This window comes from Aplysia californica, unplaced genomic scaffold (genome assembly GCF_000002075.1).
Source record: "Aplysia californica isolate F4 #8 unplaced genomic scaffold, AplCal3.0 scaffold01131, whole genome shotgun sequence".
Taxonomy (NCBI): Eukaryota; Metazoa; Mollusca; class Gastropoda; order Aplysiida; family Aplysiidae; genus Aplysia; species Aplysia californica.
Window position 1 is genome coordinate 102172 of NW_004798401.1, and position 19273 is coordinate 121444.

General features: G+C 40.3%; 1 protein-coding gene across 1 annotated transcript; it reads left to right on the forward strand.

The window, feature by feature from the left end:
* Window positions 1-627: 627 nt before the first annotated feature.
* Window positions 628-19102, forward strand: LOC101849577. Its single transcript, XM_013090067.2, has 6 exons — window positions 628-753; window positions 11487-11543; window positions 11602-11887; window positions 14005-14056; window positions 14308-14314; window positions 14640-19102. The coding sequence occupies exons 2-6, from the start codon at window positions 11507-11509 to the stop codon at window positions 18584-18586; spliced, it is 4329 nt and encodes a 1442-aa protein (XP_012945521.1). The 5' UTR covers window positions 628-753; window positions 11487-11506; the 3' UTR covers window positions 18587-19102.
* The last annotated feature ends 171 nt before the right edge of the window (window positions 19103-19273 follow it).

The following is a 19273-nucleotide window of genomic DNA, read 5'->3' on the forward strand; positions in this document are numbered from 1 at the left end:
GCCCCGCCACGGAGGCCCGGCATCTCTTCGGGGGGGATTCAGGGAGGTTGGACTGCCTCACCCGCTAGCCTACTCAAGGGCCAAGGGAGGCGGTGGCCCTGGCGAAGAGCACGCTCTTCGGGGCTCCAAACATTTCGAACGGATAGGCTACCACACACACACAACAACAACAACAACAAAAACAACAAAAAACAACAACTAATTTATAAAAACCCAATAACAACAGATTGAAGTACATATTAGTTTAGTTTTAGTAGATGTTTTACGGTTCTCGCAACTGCATAAGGTCATATTATGAGCACCAGAAGATCAGAGGTGATACTGATACATGAGAGTAACAAGCATGAAAAAAGAGGTGAGATAAGGACGATAGATGTTTGATAGGAAAGAAGAAGCAAACCACACCAGAGGACCCGCCAACCACTCACAGATTGAAGTATGAAGACGAATATGATGACGATGATGATAACAATAATGATGATGATGATTATTATGATGATGATGGAAGAGGATGAGGAGGAGAAGGAGGAGGAAGAGGAGCAAGAACGAGCAGATCTATCATTATTGGACCATTGTTTATTTGGATATTATTGGATAGGACAATATCCCACTTCCGCTTCCGGTAATGGCGTCACAATTCACGACGATCTCACCGTTGAGCAGCACGGAGAAGCATTCAATTCTGTACTTCTTTTTTAAATAGATTTTTGCCTTCTATTCCTTTCTTAGATTCAAACCCCAGTTTCCAGTTAGGTAAGCACCTTATTGATCCAGTTATTTCGCTTTAAAAGATTGGGTTAATCCAGATCTAGAAATCTAGATCTAGGTCAATTTTATCCCAGTTCCCCAATCCCAGAGCCAGGCCCAGGAGTCAGAGTAGACCTGTCCTAACCAACCAAGACTGCCAGCTCAGACTCAGCAAAGGCATTCTCACCCGGGGTGAGAATAGTGCAGGCGGGTCTTGTGGCTATTCTCACCCGGTGCGCGTGTCAACAAATTTTGCGTTCACCCTAAACCACAGAATTCTACACTGTGATAAGAGAAAAATTGTAGAATTCTGTGCTGTGAACAAACGTTCCATTACAACTGTACTTGTAACCTACTAAAAGCGTACAATTTTGTCTGTGGGCAGGGGAGAGAGAGAGAGAGAACAAAACAAAATGGCGACCCGCGTAGTTCGGCTCGATTCGAAAAGTTAAATAGCCGTAGCATCTTTGTAGACAACCAAATTAATTTACTTTTGTGTTTTAACATCATTTTTTAACTTTGTTTTGGTCAATTTGATCGTCCACACCGATAGACAGTATTCAGAAAGAGACAGAGAGAGAGAGAAGAGGGGAGGAGTAGATCTTGCGAGAACTTCCGGGCGGGTGAGAATAGCCACTTTCAGGTCGCAAACCTGACCTGACCTTCTAGAGTCTAGAGATTATAGAATAGATCTACTCTAGTGTCTCTCTTGATCTACATGATGCGTCGGTAGCCGGTGAAATGAATTTTTCAACTGTTGGCTATTCAGCACATTGACATGTTTAATTGGCTTGCACATACAATACTTTGTTTGTGCAAGCCGATATTGTTTATGATGATGACGATGTATGAGTATGATGATGATTGATGTTTTGTAATGGGAAGTGGCTATTCTCACCGGCCACCTCTATTCTCACCCGGAGTGAGAATAGTGCAGGCGAGTCTTGTGGCTATTCTCACCCGGTGCGCGTTCACCAAATTTTGCGTTCACCCTAAACCACAGAATTCTACACTGTGATAACAGAAAAATTGTAGAATTCTGTGCCGTGAACAAACGTTCCATTACAACTGTAGCCTACTAAAAGCGTACAATTTTGTCTGTGGGCAGTGGAGAGAAAGAGAGAGAGGAGTAGCGCGAGAATTTCAGGGCAAAACAAAATGGCGACCCACGTAGTTCGGCTCGATTCGAAAAGTTAAACAGCCGTAGCATCTTTGTAGACAACCAAATTAATTTACTTTTGTGTTTTAACATCATTTTTTAACTTTGTTTTGGTCAATTTGATTGTCCACACCGATAGACAGTATTCAGAAAGAGACAGAGAGAGAGAGAAGAGGGGAGGAGTTGATCTTGCGAGAACTTCCGGGCGGGTGAGAATAGCCACTTTCATTCTCACCCGGGGTGAGAATAAAAATATGATCTAGAGTTAATCCTGTGGTGCGATATACAGTAAGCGATCTTTTGTGGATATCTCTGGAAGTTACAGGTCGATCTTCATGATTTTTTCACCAGAAGTTAGAAAAACTTCCTCTCTATACGGTGTAGCGCATTACTGTAACAGCAGTTTAAAATTTCTATATGTTGTGGTGGTGTTTGTTTGGTAACGTGTGTCTGGTTTGGTGCGCAAGGTGTCTGTTTGGTGCAACATATCGTCTGGTTGGGTGCGCAATAGTACCATGTTTACAGATCTAGATCTAGCTCTTTTCTGACACTTTTCATCTTTCTCTATCCTGGCCTTGTCTTCTTTTCCTTGCAAAAAGTTCCTGTACTGACCATAAAAGGGAAGGCCAAGGTCAATGAGGCGTGTTCTTTTTGGGAGCTGTGCGCCCCCTAACAGGAGATTTCCTTACACCGTGTGTATGTGTTTTGATAATGGATAAAAAGAAAGGTGCTGTGGACACAAGGAGGGGAAAGAAGCGAAAGAAGAAAAAAAGAATTAAATAAGACTTTACCACCTAGACTAGTATTTTTGAAGGAAAAGGACAAAAAAGAAGAAGAAAAAGACGTGAAAAGAAAAAATTGAAAAAGAAAGGTGCTGTGGACACAAGGAGGTGAAAGAAGAAAACAAGAATTAGACTATACCTAGACTAGTATTCTTAAAGGAAAAGGACAAAAAAGAAGAAGAAAAAGACATGAAAAGAAGAAATTGAACATTTTGGGGGTTAAATTTCCATATTAATTAATTTTGACATGAATACATTAACTGATCATCTTCCAATGGCAATACAATGCATCCAAATGGAAGGAAAACAGTCTGTTTCAGTGCACAATGCAGGTCATAAAGAAATAACTTAATAAGTAAAACAACCAAAGGGCCTAGAAGCCACACTATCTGTCAATGCCAAATAGCAAAAAAGCCGATATTGCGCACTGAAACGGACTGCACAAATTTGGTCTGCTTCAGTGCGCAACCCTATCTGGCATGTTCCTGGGCATTAAGAAGCAGCCTGTGATAGTATTTATCGATTCTAACATTCTACGATACATTAGAGCTAGATTAACTAGATGTGCTAAATAATCGACTACTCAAGCGCTTAGTAAATTGACCGATACCGGTTACAAAAACCATTAATATGAATGGGCAAAACTTTCCGACACCGTAGAATCACGTGTGTTGACAGGAACCTCCAAAACGAAAGTGAAATAAGCTGCATTCTTCGCATGCTCACAGAAAGTGACCTCGTTTTCGCTGTTCTTATCCAAAACAAAGCAGGAGACCAGGGGTTGCACACCCAAACAGATGCGCAGTGACGTGGTTAGACTCTACCTCTCACCCCGGGTGAGACTTGCCAGCGTAGGCTATTCTCACCCGGTGTGAAACAAGACCTGTTTTTCCTCATTTTGGAATACTGTCTATCGGTGTGGATGATCAAATTGATAAAAGCCAAGAAAAAATTACGTTATAGCACAAAAGTAAGCTAATTTGATTGTCTTCAAAGATGCTTTGGCTATTTCACTTTTCGAATCAAGCTGAACTACGCGGGTCGCCATTTTGTTTTGCCCGGAAGTTCTCGCAAGATCTATTCTCTCTCTCTCTCTGTCTCTTTCTGAATACTGTCTATCGGTGTGGAGGATCAAATTGACCAAAACAAAGTTTAAAAATGATGTTAAAAAACAAAAGTAAATTAATTTGGTTGTCTACAAAGATGCTATGGCTATTTAACTTTCCAAATCGAGCCGAACTACGCAGGTCGCCATTTTGTTTTGCCCGGAAGTTCTCGCGCTACTCCTCTCTCTCTCTTTCTCTCTCTCCACTGCCCACAGACAAAATTGCACGCTTATGGGCTAACACTAACAGTAGTAATAGATCTAGAGGCCCATTCCTCGAGCGGTCCACCAAAATGCAAAAAGATGAAATTGATGAAATCAACTCAGTACCATGGGAAATATATTCAGCAGAAAGGTTTATTGGTGTAGTTCTGAACTCAAAAATGGTAAAAACCGTCCCTTTCATATAAAAAAAAGCGTGGTGAAAAGTGAGAGAAAAATGTCATGGCAAAGACAAAAATACCATTTAGTAAAGAATGTTTTGTTTCAATGATAGAATAAAGTAATCCTGTTATCTTTATGTTTGTGTACTGTCCTAGCATGTACTTTACTGGAATGCAAAAACAATTCCTGGTTAAATGCATGTTATGACCACATTAGAGAGAATGTCCACCTCTCGTGACAATGTAACACACGAAACACAAAACGTACAGAAGTTTTCCCACACATTAAAAAAAAAGAGCTATAATCAAATGCTTCCATAAACGTGTGAAGTTGACGGTAAGAAATAACTCAATAATATCAGTTCTTTTGAAGTAAGTCCCTGAATCTCGTAGAATGGGGTGGAAGTCGTGTAACACATGTAACGTTACGTGTGTTACATCAAAAGTTACGTGTGTTACATTCATACAAAACGTGCAAATCTTCAAAGTAATGATAGAAATAGGCAAAGAAAAGCAAATTACCATACTGAAACATATCACAATGGAACAAATTGATGTTTGAAGCTGAAATTTTTATTGACCAGGGGACAAAATGGGTTTTGGGGTAGTGAACTACTTTATAATGACATTTTATGATTCTATAGTTCAGTAAATTTCATCTCTCATTCCAAGCCACTTCCATTTTCCTGTAAAATGTGACATGACAGTCACCATAACCCTCTTGTCCCCTTTCCTGTCACTTCTCCATGGTATTTTTTCTCATCACATCTCACAAGCACCCAATCCCCAATACTGACCACACAGTCATCACTTTGAGATGGATCACTTGCATTCTTAAACCCCTCTAAGGAGTAAACATAGTACTGGACATCTTATTTGTTGTTTGAATGCATGGTAACTTTTCTGCAAGGTTCCCAAATCATTCAGTTCACTTTCTTGACTCTAGAAACTTCTATATATATCTCTATATTTTGCCAGGGGTCCTCATAGTGTCAATCTCATTTTGTGAGAAGTATTTGGCATGAGCTTCAGATCTACATTTCCATCATGAATGCCTTCTTCATATCTGCACTGATGTAACAACACCACTAAAAGTTGACATTTTCTTTGATGGTGATCCAAGGAAAGAAAAGGGTGTTTTATTCACAGCCTTTGAGTACTTTGACAAAAAGCCTGCTTGTTCTTGTATCCTTCTCTGGCTAGTGTTGCAGCTTCAGCGTGGCTGGTGTTGGCGCTACGTTCCTTCTTCTTCAGCCGATGCTTTGTAACCATTCAGGACATACTTTCTGTATTCCTTCCTGTCAGATTCTATCATTCCAACATGTTTTTTTATTATTCTCTCCTCTCTTCTACTTTCTTTGACTGTGTAAGATGGGTCATCTGTTGTGTCATCTTTGCACGCTGCTTTTATAGTCTTTTGGGTGGACGAATAACTGAGGAAGGAAATGAAAACAAAAGTTAAATTTGACAGGGAATAAGGCTAAATGTCTACTGTCTCTTTTAATAGGTGAATTTTACTTTCAAACTGCATTTAATCTTGTTCTGGCATGATTTTGAAATCCACCAGTGTAGTACAGTATTCCCAATGTTCTGAAGTACTTACAGAAATATTTGTTAAATTGTTTTGTTTGTTTTCCCGAACTATACACCAGTATTGGCAAGAGGTCGCTAATAAATATTTAAAATTTAGTCTTTAATGAGATGATCTTTGAATTCCAATGCACAAGTTAATCAACTTTGATTGATATCAATGTCAGTTTCAGAAACTTATAGTATGAAATACACAATGAAACACAAAAATTGAATTAATGTAAAATATTTACCTTTTTGCCACAGCTTGAGGTATCACCAATGCTTGTTTCCTTGTCAGCCACACTGCTTTTGCAAAAAGTGACCAAATATTTTTTTAAATTTGACTCTACATGCCAACTGAAATTTCTGATTTGAAGATGTAACACACGAAAGAAAAAAAAAATGTGACACACGTAATGTTTACTTTTGACTATATTTCTTGAAGTTTCATTCTTTTTTCTTTCTAAAGCTAGGAAAATGCTCAGCATCCATTTACAATGAGTGTATAAAAAATTGTCTTGACTCCGACCGTCAACTTTGAAGAAATTTGGGACAGTCTGCAGAAAAGTAGAATGAAGCATTTTCTTCACGTAACACACGTAACGGCCACTTCACCATCATGTCAGTCAAAAAGTTACTTCCTAAATGACTTGTAAAGGTACAACAGTTCAAACTGACTTTATGTCTTTCCAAGAAACAATACTTTTATTCCTGACACCCATGGTCTTGTCACTAAGCTCTTTGAAATTCTTGAAAGTAGAGCTCAAATGTAACACATGTCATCATGTAACATGGAATGGGCCTAGAATGTTTGTTCACAGCACAGAATTCTATAATTCTGTTATCACAGTGTAAAATTCTGTGGTTCAGGGTGAACGCTTCACTGGTTGGCCTAGGCTATAACGGTGAACGCCCACCGGGTGAGAATAGACAAAAGACTCGTCTGCGCAGGTGGCCTTTGTAATGATGTTTGTAGTTCCTTTTATAGACTGTATGTCTAAGTTCCGAGTTTTGGACGGGGGGGGGGGGGGGGGGGGGGAGGACAGGTCAAAAATAATGTCTGGGGGGTTACAGGACAGCATGCCCCCATGTTTTTCCCCATAATTGGATGTTTTGCAATTAATTAGGTAGCACAATGCCAATTGGGCTTTCCCGCGCGGCTAAAATTTGGTCTCCGTTTGCGGGTGAAGTTTTGGACCAGGTCGTGGTGTAGGTGACTAACTTTTTCAACCTCGGTCTGCTCTATTTCTGGACCAGTGGGAATGAAACTTGGCAACGCAGCTCTATTCGGACTCGAGTCCGAATTATTCGGACATGTACTTTCTAATTCTGGTTTTACCTAAAACCCCCGACGACAGTTATATTATGTAACCTCCTCACACTCACATAACTCTCTTAGAAGCTGAGTCTGAATAAATATAACATTTTTTTCGGACCCCAGTCCGAATAGATAAAACTCAATTTGGACATTAGAAGGTACTTGTGGACTTTGAAGTTTGTTAAATTAACCTTAGATACTCTTGGTGTCTGGAACACTTTCGTATCGGGTTGCCGAAATTTTAAATAGCTTGAATTTCAACGCCGAGGTGGTAATAGATCTATCTATCCATTGAAGTGTGCTCAAATTTGAACGTTATGTGGCGACTAGTTGTTTTGACCCGATCATAAATGCACGACTACCCCCCTCCGGAGCGGCTTCGCACGGAAGCCGGCTATTTTCCCCTCACTCTCGCGACGAATGTATGTGACCTACAAATCCTCGCCTGACTATTCCGAGCCCGCAGGGTTGGTGGTTTTTTTGATTTTTTTCATAAAAATAAAAAAAATCGATTTTTTTTATTTAAATCGTGATTTAAAAAAATTTAAATCAGATTTTTTTGATTTTTTAAAAAATGTCGACACAGTTCGCGATTTTTGGTTGCTAAAAGTATGTTCTTTTAGTGCAAAATGCATTGTCTTTATTTTAAACTAATGATTAAATTAAGCAACCTCAAAAGAAAGCCTTAATCTGCTATATAATAGTATATATATATATCAGTGAATTATGGCTACAGACAAAAAATGAAGAAAATGTCAGTCTAAAAGGAAGGGGTGGGGGGTAATTATGCATAGATAAACTTGCATTTTATTACAGTGTGTGTGTGTGTGTGCACGCGCTTGTGTTTGTCTAAAAAGAAAAAGAAAATGTTAATTTCAATAATGAAAAAAAGTAAATTGAATGCTGTATTATTTTACAGTGACAGGGGGGAAAGCAGACTTTTAAGCATGATTTTATTAGTCTACTAAACCTTATATACTGTTTTATAAAACCAAGGAAAGGAATTCTGAATATTTAAAGATGTAAAAACAGAATACATTTTTTTAAAGTGATTTAAATCACTGAGTTTTGTTTTTAAAATCAAGTTGATAAAAATTTTTTTAAATCGACCTGATTTAAATCAACCCAACCCTGATTTCAATTATGAAAAAAAAGTCAATTGAATACTGTATTATTTTACAGTGACAGGGGGGAAAGCAGACTTTTAAGCATGATTATATTAGTCTACTAAACCTTATATGTTTAATAAAACCAAGGAAAGGAATTCTGAATGTTCAAATATGTAAAAACTGAATACATTTGTTAAAAAGTGATTTAAATCACTGATTTTTATTTTAAAAATCAAGTTGATTGAAATATTTAAAAAATCAACTGATTTAAATCAACCCAGCTCTGATTTCAATTATGGAAAAAAAAGTAAATTGAATACTGTATTATTTTACAGTGAAAGGTGGGAAAGCAGACTTTTAAACATGATTATATTAGTCTACTTAACCTTATATCTGTTTTATGAAACCAAGGAAGGGAATTCTGAATGTTGAAATATATAAAAACTGAATAAAAATTAATTTTAAAAAAAGTGATTTAAATCACTGATTTTTATTTAAAAAATCAAGTTGATTTAAATTTAAAAAATCAACTGATTTAAATCAACCCAACCCTGCGAGCCCGTCCATTGGTAACTTGAAACAGGGCAATGGCGGGTGTGCGCATCCGCTTGTTTTTCTCTCTGTTCCCCTGTAACATCGCAATGGGGGTATTCCGAGGCGAGTTATATCTCGCCTCGGGGTGCTTGCGTCTCAACGGGGGAAAATAATTTTTAATTTTAAGCATGCTAGATTGAATTAACTTATAAATCTTTTAAGGTTGGCATGGTCTAAAGTCATCAAAGAAAGCTTTGCCATTATTTAGTCATGCTGCCAACATATTCTTAAAGATCACATGTTGTGAGAAGATGCTGTAAATAAAATGGACTCATCCGACAACCCTTTTCGCAAAATCGTAATATGTACACCCAAATTTTAATATATAACAAAATATCTACAAAATGGTTAGTAAATCTGACGGCAGAAATGATTTCTCCACCCAAAAACACATCGGGTAGTCAAGTTTTTCTCTAACACTCCAATTAATTACCGAAATATCGTCGATTATCTTACAGCATCTGCTACTGCGTGGTCCACTGTTAGTATTTTTTTATATGTGGGTCATGCAAATTTTGCCAACCTTTTCAACCCAATAACTTTTTTATGTCTTAAAATAAGCATAATTCTTAGAATTGAAAATTCTTTCTTAGGTACCAAATAAAAAAGGGTTATTTAAGCGAAAAATTAAATTTTCACTGGCATTGCTAAATTAGGTAAAAATTTTATTGAAATGTGATTGGCCGGCTCTGTTTGCAACGCCACGTTCTGAATAGCTCCCGTGCTGTTTGAAATGCAGCGTTCTGATTAGCTCTCATGCCATTTGAAATGCCAGTAGCCCACTTGTAGCCATCGTTTCTACATAATAATATTGTAGTTCTGCCTGAATTGTGGAAGCTTTCTCAGTTTCTCAGCCTACTGAGCGTACTCTAAAAGCTATAACCGGAAATTCAGGCCGGAATGCATCATGACATACAACACAAACTGAGACATAGGCTTGGCCGAGAAGGTGGCCTTCTCTGGGCTAGGCCTTTATCTAATGTGTGTAAGCGTGCACGTGTGATAAGAAAGTAGGTGTGTGCGTGTGTGAGATGTACGTGAGTGTGTGTGCGTATGGGTGCGCGCGCATGAATATTGTTCGTACCATGATTCATGTGTCTACATACACGGTAACCGGGCACCTAGTCTCAGTATCTATGTACACGGTAACCGGAATGAAAATAAACCAATATTTGTCCCGTGCTGTCACTTGTTGAATTAAAAAGAAAAATTTATACACGCGTCTTTTTGGGCTCGCCATCATTACCGGTCAGTGAACCTGTGCTTTCGCATCACATTGTGAGAACCGGTTGGGGTCACCAAAGTTCATTCAAAGTCTGTGCGCTACGAAGTATAGAGCTCTGGAATGGGGGAATTATTGATTTTTTAAAAAACGGTATAGAGTCGGGGGAGGGCTGGAGTTTGAAGGCAACACTGGATGACAAAAACTGAACTTGGAATTCTTAACTGCCCGGTTACCGTGTACGTCACATTGAGACTACGTGCCCGGTCGCCGGTTACAGTGTACGTAGACACCGAGGCTAGGTGTCTGCGTACCGTGTACGTAAACACCCCATCATGTAAAACGCCTTAAGCTGCGTTCACACGGGAGTGGGTGCTATAGAAATGATCTAGATCTACATTAGTACATGTATTGCTATTGTTTGTAAATAGAAAAAAAATTTTGCTGTATTTTACGATTTGACTTAGTGTTAAAACAATACCATGCCGGTTTTAAAATAGAAAATATCTGAAATAGATCTAAATACAGATTACCGGTGTATCGAAGGTTTCAAGAGAAAAATAGAACAGGATCTGATTTGATTGGAGCATATAAGCTTATTTTGTATTTAGAGGTTGTTTCGAAAATCCCTTGTCAATTTTTTTGTTTTTTATAGACTGAATCTTATACACTTCTAGATTTTTGCATGAACCAAGTACCCGGTTTGTACTAAATTTGGTCAAATTTTATGCCTTCATTTAAAAGTTATTACTAAAACCGAGGGTTCAGTTATTTTGTGTCACGCGTTATCATATTATATTTGGTCGATAACAAAATGAGAATTGTAAGATTGTGAATTGTTCTGTTGATCACAAAAGGGATAGTTTAACCAGCTTTCAGAATTCAGAAACCTCAATCTTTTAACCTCAATTCTTTTTATAATCTAAAAAAGTAATCAAGTGATCTAGAAATTTTTTATTAGACAATTATAGTTACCGTACTGAATTGAAAAAGATTGCTAAATGAGAACGCATAAAAGCTAAAGCTTCAGTTATTTATCTCAAGATTATTATTCACTTTCAGATTGTAAAACTGTTTATAAATACAATTGAACCAAGTTGAAATGGGCAGCCCAGTGGAGGAGAACAGTAGCCATCATAGACCGATGACTGCGTAGGCAGGACTGATAAAAACAACCAAACAACAAACCCTTCTGATGTCCCAACTGGAGTGGTTGCAGGTTTAAGACTGCCGTAAGACTAATTATTCCCCCCTCCCCCCTCCCCCCTTCTCACTGTCTCTCTCTCTATCTCTCTCTGTCTCTCTCTCTCTCTCTCTCTCTGTCTGTCTCTCTCTTTCTCTCTCTTTCTCTCTCTCTGTCTCTCTCTCTCTCTCTCTCTCTCTCTCTGTGTCTCTCTCTCTCTCTCTCTCTCTCTCTCTCTGTGTAAACACACGCATACCCAATCAGGTTTATGAATAATCTCTCTTTTTTCTCTCTTTTTTTTTCACAATACAGTGATACAGCTTCAAATCAAGATGGGTAAAAAGTCCAAGAAAACACCTGCCAACAGTGGTGTGACTGATGTTGAGTCTATGAGAGATGAGTTTGAAAGCAACACCTGCCAACAGTGGTGTGACTGATGTTGAGTCTATGAGAGATGAGTTTGAAAGCAACACTGAGTGGAATATTCGCAAACGATTTTTGGCCAACAATGTGGATGAGCTGCCAATGGAAAGACTTGTTTGCTTGTCTCGATGCTTTGTGAACATGACCATGTATGGATGTTCGTACCCCCAGCCTGTTATGATTGAGGTCCGCGAACGAAGCCAAGGTCTTGTTGAAAGTATTGAGGAGGAGAAGCAAGCCGAAGCCAAGCAGAACTATGCAGATTCGTTTATAAGGGCTTCGGACAATTAGTTGGACACAATTTGAGCAGAGGGTATGTAGCTGGTCTTTGAGTCTACCCTTGGAAAATCCTATAATCCTTTCAGAGTAAAAAATTCTTTTTTTTTTTGTTTTTTTGTTTGTTTAATCTACTTCTGGTGCAATTTCATCCCTGTAGCATATTGTCCATGATCTTTTTTTGTTGTTGTAGTTGCTAGTTTTGGTTTAAAAAAAAAAAAGTAAAGTGATCCAATGAATACTTTGTTCAACAATTAGCCTTTTCATCTCAAAATTGCAGTTCATAATTTTTTCTTCCTTCGCCATCCTTGTAACAGCCTGCATTTTTCAAAACATTGAATGATGACATGTCGGGTGAAATAAGGTTACTAGTGGACTTCTCTTTTTCTTTTTAAAAAAAAATGGTTGAGTTTTTTGTGGCTTTTGTGTTCAAGTTCAACAAGTTGTTTCATGACATTATTTTGATCAACCTTTGTTTTCATAAGATATTTACTAGACTGGTTTTTGATAATTTGGCCAATGAAAAAAAATTAATATGAAAATGAAATTAAGGGATAAACCTGTCAGGAATTTTTCTTGTTCACATTTGTAGAAGTTAAATGTCAAAAGCAGAAAACTGAACCCTCTAGAAAACAAAGGACGAACGTGTATTCACTCTGTCAGACAATACACGTTTACTTCAACAATAAATAATGTTGCATTTTCCCTCGCAAGGAGAAGTTTGTTTTACTGAGCATGCAGCTTTTGAGTGGAGCTTGGTTTGTTGAGCTTTCAAATTTGATTATATTAGTGGGCTGAGATGTCTGTAAACATTTATTTGATGGTAGAATAGTTTGGTCAAAATAACTTGGAGGAAGACATAAAGGTGGGAGCTATAGGATATATATGGTGAGTTGGGTGAACAAACCTAGTGTGTGCTCAAACAATCTTTCAGACTATGGTGATGTGATGTTAAAGGGCTTATTGTTTGCTGATAGCTCTGTACAATTGTAGAACCTGACACTCTCATGTATCCACACGTATCTGCCCTGATAAAGCCATTTGTGTCGCATCTTGGTGAAATCTGGCTCTTGTCAAAAAAAGAAAATGAATGGAAGAAACTAACATTTTTCAAACCGTAGGGCAGCAGGGCAATTTTAAAATGATTTTTTGGATTTTACTGAGGGGAAAAAAAACGTTGATCAAAGGCATAAAAAATTAAAATCAGCAGTTTTCCAAGGACACTTAAGATTAGGAAGACCATAAACTTTGGTGGCCATTTTCTCCCTAAATTTGTCTCTGACATCGGGTGCAACAACTCCATCTCTTTTGTAAAAAAAAAACAACCCTCTAAACTCTACTATTAAATTAAAGATGTATAGATCTATATATATTTATATTTAAATTTCTTACGTCAAAAGCTCTCCTTCGGAAAGGCATTTTACACGTTTTCCCGCTTGGCTCGGTCCTTTCAGAGACGTACGTTAAACTAGGAGTTCCCACCTCTTAAGTAACCTAATAGTGTTGATAGGGGGCGTTAAACCCATATCATTTCTCCATTTTTATGTCAAAGGCAGGGAAAATGAATTAACTTTAAGATTTAGATACCAAATATATGTCCAAAATTTGGTGAGTCGCCTGATTTTCTTTTTTTTTTTTACATTTTTTACATTCTTTTTTAGTCCGTGATCCCTGTTCCCCCCTCCCCGTCCCCTCTCCCATTATTTTAGCTCAAACTGGAGTTGAAATCAGGCATATTGAAATAACTGAATATAGATCTACAGGGTTTATTTTTGACACTAGAGCTGGAAACTAGATCACGGATTCAAAATATGAGTTGCCGGCATGCGGGGGCGCGTAATCTCTAAAAATCACACGAAGATGCCCAGTTTCATTCATATACTCTAAATCATTACTGGCTTATGAACAGTTTTTCTTCAAAATTCATCAAGACATATCCCACTTTATGGGAATATTTTCCATGATGAAAGTCCCACAAAAATTTGGCCAAAAAAAATCCCAATAACTTTTTAAATTTTTGAATGGATTTTTAAAATTTATAAACCATAGTTCTTAGAATTTACTTTATTTTCGTTCAAGCATGTTTTTAAGCAATTTGGATCTAAATGGATTTTTTCATTGTCATTGCTAGTCAAAGGGAGGGCAGGAATGGGAATTTCAAGAATCACAAGCAGACATTTTTGGTAAGTCATTAATCCACTATTTCTCTGTAAAACACTTACATGACATGTACTTTAACTATAGAAAAACAACCGAGAACAACTCTCCATGCATGTTGCCTACAAACTTGATCCATCACTCACAAGATTGACCCATTGATTTTGGCCTGAGTGGGTCAATTGACCCATAGTCATTCATAGCAAAAATGAACCCTGAACATAGATACCTGTTTGTTGTCACAGCGCTCTTATGTCAATTGTGCTTGTACCCACAGCACCTGTGTAAATCCAAAGTCTTGTCATGACTTGTGTTTTGGGGCGCTTGAGAGTTTTGTCCTTTATATAAACTGAAGGGTATAATAAGTGAACACAATGCCTTGCGACAATGCTGTGTTTACATTTATTTATGTAATAAATTTAGATTGGTTTTCACAATAATAATAAAACGTTTTTGTATCCTACAGAAGTGTAATGAGGGTCATGGGAGTCGTTCCCTTAGCTGTAGATATGAATCATTTTATAGGTATATTATATTACGAACAAGAGCTTTTCTCCTGGCTCTGGCATTCAAATCTGTTTCAGTTCACTTTTTGTATATTATCCTCAGGCTCTGAGGGTGACATTGGGGGCAACATGCAGACGTCCGGATTAGGAGCTGGGCCAGGGGGGTCGGGACCCCGGAAGCCTATGAGTATGGGCATCCAGTTTGTCAAAGCCTCTGAACCTCCAGATTCATCATTGTCAAAAAGTGAAAACAGCTTAGGTGGTAGCCAGGACAGGTCTCAGGGCAACTCGGCCGGATATCCTGCCAAAAATTCAGGCGGTCCACCTTCCGAACCCCGACCCTTGTTATCGCTACCCACCAGAGGGGGTTTTCAGGCTCAACAGAATCCAAAACATTCGAATGGAAATTTTACTTTTAATGGCGGCACTGGTACCCCGTACCGCTTTGGCCAGCCAGCAGCAGGGAGAGGTGGGTTTGCAGGTCGCAGGGGTGGCTACGGGTCTGGTTCTGACTTTTCTAATCGAGGAGCACAAAACAGCGGACCTATGGGTATGGATTTTTCAAAGGTCTCAGAGGCAAAGCCACTCCTTTCAAAGGAGGAGTACTATAAGTTGTGGAAGGTTGAGAAAGACCAGCAGTTGGTAAAATTCCGTAAACTTGCACATGAGGTAATGGCACTGAGGACTGACAGACCCAATGCGAAGGATAAACTCAATTCAGCCGCAAATCGCGTCCCAATTCGGATTGAGTTCAACACAGAGCCTGTATTCGCTGGGAAAACTACCACCCACTTCATATGTCGTGTGTTCATTGACACTGTCACGGTAGGAGTGGGGGAGGGCTCCAAGGTGAAGGATGCAAAGACAAACGCCTATGAGGCTGCTTTGCAGGCTATCCTAATGCCCTACTTGCGGGTTGTGCAGCTGGATCCCAACAGTCGAGAGCTTCAGAGCTCAAAAGAAGAATTCAAGAGTAAACCACCACCTCCTTCTAAGTTCCCCCTGGCGAGGAATGTGAGTAAGATAGCTCCCTCGTGCCGAGACTCCCCACAAAGTGCCCCAGCGCCGGGGGAAATTCCGTCCCAGCACAAAGAGTCCAACGTTGATGTCGCCTGTTTGAAGCGGCGATACAATGAGTATAAGCCTCTAGAGGACTTTGTGATTGTTGAACCGAAAATACCGATCCCAGACTGCACCCCTGCTCACACACTGCGCCGGAGCGCTGATTTCAACCACATGCTGCTTGAGTACGAATACTTTTTCAAAGGAGAATCTGCCAGGTGTGTGTTAAAGATTGAGAATCAGACGTTGGCGGATGTTAACGCTGGGTCAAAGGTTTCTGCAAAAAATATCGCAGCAGCTCAGGGTTTGAAGAAACTCAGAGAAATGTGTTGGATTATTAAGACAAAGCAGGCTGTGGATTCGGATACTAAAATATCCAAGGATGAAATGCTGAATGAATTAAATGAAATGAATGAGACGTCGGATGTCATAGGCAATGAAAACATTGGACACAAATTGCTTCAGAAAATGGGTTGGTCTGGTGGTGGCGTCGGGAAGGATGGTTCTGGAATTGCTGAGCCTGTTTCACTGAAAAGTGTTCTCAACAGAGAGGGCCTGGGACTCAGCGCCACAAAGGGCATCACGGAAGACTTTCGACGTCGTGTGCGGGAGGTCATCGAAAACTACGCCGCTTCTGAGCGCCAGGAAGACCTGGTGTTCTCCAGTGACTTCCGGCTCGATGAACGGCAGATCATTCATGACGAATGCCGGAAGCTGAATTTGCGCAGCAAAAGCAGGGGCAAAGGTCGTGATCGCTACCTGTGTGTCCGACGCAAGCGGTCAGCGTTTGAGCTGTTTGATCACATCATGTCGTGCGGCGGGGAAACCGCCCGCTATCAACTTGTCCCCCCGGGTCAAGACTCAGAGGGTGGTAGGCCTCCAGGGGGTGCAAAAAATTCCCCTCAACAGAGAATTGGACAGTCAGAATCACAGAACAATCAGGGTGGCAGTATGAACGATAGACAGAATAGTTCCCAGTGGTGGGGCAACGGTCCAAGAGGCCCTCAGGATGGGCCGTTCTGCCATGGTCCCAATAGTGGTGGCCCCAGGAATGGTCCAAATAATGGAGGTGGTCAGTGGAATGGTCCAAATAATGGTGGTGGTCAGTGGAATGGTCCAAATAATGGTGGTGGTCAGTGGAATGGTCCAAATAACAGTGGCCCCAGGACTGGTCCTAATAATGGCAGTCAGTGGAATAGTCCTAACAATGGTGGCCCTAGGAATGGTCCAAATAATGGCGGTCAATGGAATGGTCCAAATAATGGTGGCAGTCCGGGTCAGTGGAATGGTCCAAATAATGGTGGCAGTCCGGGTCAGTGGAATGGTCCAAATAATGGTGGCAGTCCGGGTCAGTGGAATGGTCCAAATAATGGTGGCAGTCCGGGTCAGTGGAATGGTCCGAATAATGGTGGTGGTCAGTGGAATGGTCCCAATGGTCCAAATAATGGTGGTGGTCAGTGGAATGGTCCAAATAGTTGTGGCCGTGGGAATGGTTCCAATGGTGGCAGTCAATGGAGTGGTCCGAATGGTCCAAATAATGGAGGTGGTCAGTGGGGTGGTCCCAATGGCCCAAATAATGGTGGCCGAAGAAATGGTTCAAATGGTGGGGGTCAGTGGAGCGGTCCAAATAATGGGGGCCCAAGGAATATTGCGAATGGTAGCGGTCCGGGGAATGGACAGGGTGTGGGTGGTCCTAATGGTGGCGGTCAATTGAACGGTTCCAGTAGTGGTGGTCCAAGCAATGGAGGGTGGAGGGGACAGTGCATGAATGTTGATAATGTCCAGGGTCAAAAGCCAGGTCATAATATGGGTGGTTTCCATGGTCAAGGTCAAAGTCAGAATGTAGGCAATTTGCAGAGACAAGGTCAAAATGTTGGCCATTTCCAATCACAGGGACAACATGTCGGTAATTTCCAAGGTCAAGGTCCAAATACGGTCAATTTCCAAAACCAAAACCAAAATATGGGTAACGTTCAGGGGCAAAATCGTAATATGGGCAACTTTCAAGGGCATGGTCCAAATATAGGCAACCTCCAAGGACAGTCCCATACTATGAATAACTTTCAATCACAAGGGCAGGGACAGAATATGGGTAACTTTCATGGACAAGCCCCTAATGCAAACAATGTACAAGGACAAACACAAAGTGTTGAATCCTTGCCAGGCCAAGGCCAGAAAATGGAAAATTTTGGTGGACAAAGTGGGAGCGGTTTCCAGGGGCAAAATCAGACTATGGGAGGTTTCCAAGGGCAAGAGCACAATATGGGAAATTTTCAAGGACAAGATATGGCTGTTTGTAATTTCCAAGGGCAAGGTCAAACAATGGGAAATTTCCAAGGGCAGGGTCAGACCATGGGAAATTTCCAAGGACAAGGTCAAACGATGGGCCAGTGGCAGAGCCAAGGTATGGGTAATGCACAGTGGCAGAATAAAACTGTAGTCCAGAACCAAGGCCCAAGTATGAACCAATGGCAAGGTCAGAATAGTACCTATTATCAAGGGCAAAATTTCCCAAATACTGGGTACCCTCAAGGACAAAGTCAGGCTACAGCTAGTTCTGGGAATTTCCCAACAGTAAGTCAGGGCCAGGTACCTGGTCTGATGGGAACGGCTGTCCACAACGCACAGGCTGGATATAATAAGTCAGAAGGCCAGCTTTCAAGCTATTACCAGGCTTCTGGCCAGCAGAGTGGCGGCCAGTCTCCTCAAGCCACTGGTCAGACTTGGGCAGGAGGTCAGGGTGCTTCAGGGAGTGGAGGGAGTATTCAGGGGAGTGCGGTGTACTATTCAACTGCCAGCGGTCAGAATGCTGGCACGTTCAGTACAACCAACGCTTACAATGCCACAGGAGGGCAGTTTACAGGGAAGGAAGAAACTCATGGTGGTGTGGCTCCTGCCGGCCACAAGAAGAAGAAGGTTAAATCTAGCACAGGCAAAAGTAAGAGTAAAGACCTCAATGTCTCTCAGGGGATGGGGAAGAAGAGCTGATGGAAGTTTTGGTTAGGGTTTGGATTTGAATCTAGCGGAAGTAGATTGTGCTGGTTTCCTGGACATGGAATATCCAAATATCTACGTATAATGTGTATCTGCTTTTGTCTATACATGTAAATGTGTTGATGTCATATGTGTGTTTTCGTCGGGCTGAGATTCACATTTTCAGGTCTGTTAAAGTAGTTGAAATTGAAATGTGCCTGTCAAAGGAGTTGATGAGATGTTTTCGTGGGTCTTGAATAGGGTGGACCCCACTGTGTTGTTTTGTTATATTTTCCTTGAAATTGAACTGTTTTCACAATTTATCTTTGTGTTTTTCTCTGTTTTATTTCTATTGAAATGCTTTTAAAGAACTTTAGACTACATGATTTCTTAGCTAAGCGATTATGATTATGATTTAGGGTGACTGTTGATATGAGGGTTTAGTTTTAAAATAATGTCATGAAAACTGCTCTCCCAACCACATGTGCAAACGACCACTTCCCATTCCCTCTCTTGCGATAAAAAAAAATAGCAAAAGGACACCTGTGTAAGTCTGCTGTGCAAAGCGTACGGATCGGATTAATGAATAAATTTCCTCTTTGGAAAGTGGTGGCGCAGAGTTCCCCGCGTCGTATGGATACGATAGTAAAACGCAACGTACAGATAGGGTTAAACATATTATTTGTTGAAGTTGAAGATGTT